At 42.3% G+C, this 2950-nt stretch overlaps 1 protein-coding gene across 1 annotated transcript; it reads right to left on the bottom strand.

Moving 5' to 3' along the window:
• Window positions 1–785: 785 nt before the first annotated feature.
• LOC117277036 (uncharacterized) lies at window positions 786–2510 on the bottom strand. The gene is made up of 4 exons (XM_070188167.1): window positions 2163–2510; window positions 1713–2066; window positions 1403–1508; window positions 786–1288 (listed from the first exon to the last, which is right to left on the bottom strand). Exons 1-4 carry the CDS (start codon window positions 2508–2510, stop codon window positions 786–788), a joined length of 1311 nt encoding a protein of 436 aa, XP_070044268.1.
• Between the last annotated feature and the right edge of the window lie 440 nt (window positions 2511–2950).

The raw sequence follows: 2950 nt of genomic DNA, 5'->3' as shown, positions 1-2950 counted from the left end.
TCAAATTTAATTCTCTCAACTTGAATATATATATATTGCAAACTTTTATGATCGGTGTACACTTCACAATGCACACCGTACAAATAATTTCGCCAAATTTACAAAGCAAACACAACCGCGGCAAGTTCCAAGTCATGGGTCGGATAGTTATTCTCATGGATCTTTAACTGTCTAGAAGCATAAGCGATAACCATACCTTTCTGCATCAAGACACAACCCAACCCAACTTTAGAGGCATCACAGTAAACCAAAAAGTTACCCAAACTTGTTGGCAACGTCAGCACCGGCATCGTAGTCAATCTAGCTTTCAACTCTTGAAAACTTCTCTCACAAGCATCCGACCACTGAAACTTCACAGCTTTCTACGTTAACTTGGTTAATGGAGATGCAAGAGTAGAAAATCCTTCAACAAACCCTCGATAATAGCCCGCTAATCCTAAGAAACTACGGATCTCTGTTGGTGTAGTTGGTCTAGGCCAACTCTTAACCGCTTCAATCTTTTGAGGATCAACCTTAATACCTTCACAAGATACCACATGACCCAAGAATGCTACAGATTCAAGCAAAATTCACACTTGGAGAATTTGGCATACAATTTATGCTCCAAAAGCGTATGCAACACTATTCTCAAATGATTGGCATGCTCCTCTTGACTTCCCGAATAAAATAATATATCATCAATGAAAACAATCATGAACCTCTCAAGAAATGGTTTGAAAACCCGATTCATTAGATCCATTAAGGTTGCGGGTGCATTTGTTAGCCCAAATAACATCACTAAAAATTCATAATGCCCGTAACATGTCCAGAAAGCCAAATGACATCACTAAAAATTCATAATACATGTAACGGGTCCGAAAAGCCATTTTGGGAATATCCTTATCTCTAATTTTGAACTGATGATACCCCGACCTTAAATCAATCTTTGAGAAGTACTTCGCCCCTTGCAATTGGTCAAACAAGTCATCTATCTGAGGTAGTGGGTATCTATTCTTGATGGTCACTTTGTTAAGTTGCCTGTAGTCAATACACATCCTCAAAGAACCATCTTTATTCTTCACAAACAATACTGGCGCACCCCAAGGCGATACACTAGGTCTAATAAATGCTTTATCCAGTAAATCTTTCAGTTGCTCCTTCAGTTCTCTTAACTTAGTTGGAGCCATTCGGTACGGGGGAATAGATATTGGCTGCGTATCTGGCACCACATCTATCCTAAAGTCAATGACCCGATCTGGTGGAATACTCGAAAGCTCATCAGGAAAAATATCAGGAAACGCATTAAGAACTGGCACAGACTAAATGCTTGCTACCTCCGCAGTTGTGTTAGTGACACTGACTAAATGGTAAAGATATCCCTTCATGATCATCCTTTTTGCCTTAAGGTATGAAATAAACTTACCTTGAGGCTCAACAATATTGCCTTTCCACTCACGAATTGACTCATTAGGAAACTCAAACTTGACCACTTTAGCACGACAATTAAGAATGGCATAACACTTGTATAACTAATCCATTCCCATGATCACATCAAAGTCAACCATTTCTAGCTCAATAAGGTCTGCCGTAGTCTCTCGATCTTAGATTATAATCACACAACCCCTATAGACACGAGAGGCAATAACAGAATCTCCCATCGGAGTCGACACAGAAAATGGTTCAAGTAGTTATTCTTGCTTTATCCCAAAATCCAAAGCAAATTACGGATTAACATAGGAAAAAGTAGATCCAGGGTCCATAAGAGCATAAGCATCTAGAGTACAAACAGTAAGTATACCTGTGACAAAAACATTTGAAGCCTCTGCAGTAGGGCGAGTAGGTATAGAATAGAAACGAGGATGAATCCCCTGAGAAGTAGTAGTTGTCTGCGGCACCTTTCCTGCACTATGCCCACTGTGGGCCCCATTACCCCTAGGTGAGGGCGGTGCAACCGAAGTAGTAGCCATAGAAGGTGTCAGATGAGCTCTCGAACCATGTTGCCCATTAGGGCAAAACCTTCGAATATGACCCGTCAACCCACAACTATAGCACGGACCACGGTATCCCCTAGCAATACTAGACTGGCGCTGATGAGAACCCACACTACTCTGAGCATATTGTGTAGTACGGTGGTTACTCTGAACGGTCCTAGACTGGCCTCCCTATATGGAATTGTATGTCACTGGAGGGCTACTGAAAGTTGTCTGCATCCTAGGTTGTGGTGGACCAGATAGTCCTCTGTTGCTCTCTCCCTTGCCCGAATTCGGCACTACACTAAAAGGGCCAAAAGTATGGGCCTTCTTGTTCTGCTCCCTGTTGGTCCTTTCCTCCTGATGAATCCTCTCGAGATCCATTGCTAGATCCACAAAGTCAGTAAAGGTAATGTTTCTTCTCCCACTAGTTGTATCTTTTCTGATGCCCGGAATCAAGCCACGAGCAAAGCGATCAATCTTCTCATCCTCAGTAGGGATGAGGTGGGGAGCATAACGGGATAATTTCTCAAACTTGATGTTGTACTTTAGGACGGTCATGGCATCCTGCTTTAAGGTCTCAAACAATACCCAAAGGCGGCTCTCACTCCCGGTGGTAACCACTTCTTAATAAAGATCTTCTTAAACTCCGACCAAATCATTGGAGGTGCATCCTTCGGTCGACTTTTCTATACCCCTTTGAACTAGAGGTTAGCAATGTCTTTCAACTGGTAGGCTTCCAATCGAACCACTCGATAGTCTTTAACTCCCATCAAAGTAGTAGCTTTTTCAACTTCCTCCAAAAAGTCCTGAGGGTCTGCAGTAGGATCTGTACCAGTGAAAATTGGCAGCTCAAGTCTCACAAATTTCATGGCCAACTGTGCCATGTCCTTAACCGATGGTGCTCTCATCCCTCCTTGTTGGATTGCTTGAATACCTACTTGAAGGTTCTGTTAGGTCTGCATAGCCATGAGGTCAGCAAAAGTATCCATAGCTTTTCT

This window comes from Nicotiana tomentosiformis, chromosome 1 (assembly GCF_000390325.3).
Source record: "Nicotiana tomentosiformis chromosome 1, ASM39032v3, whole genome shotgun sequence".
NCBI classification, from domain to species: domain Eukaryota; kingdom Viridiplantae; phylum Streptophyta; class Magnoliopsida; order Solanales; family Solanaceae; genus Nicotiana; species Nicotiana tomentosiformis.
This window is presented reverse-complemented; position numbering and strand designations above follow the sequence as displayed.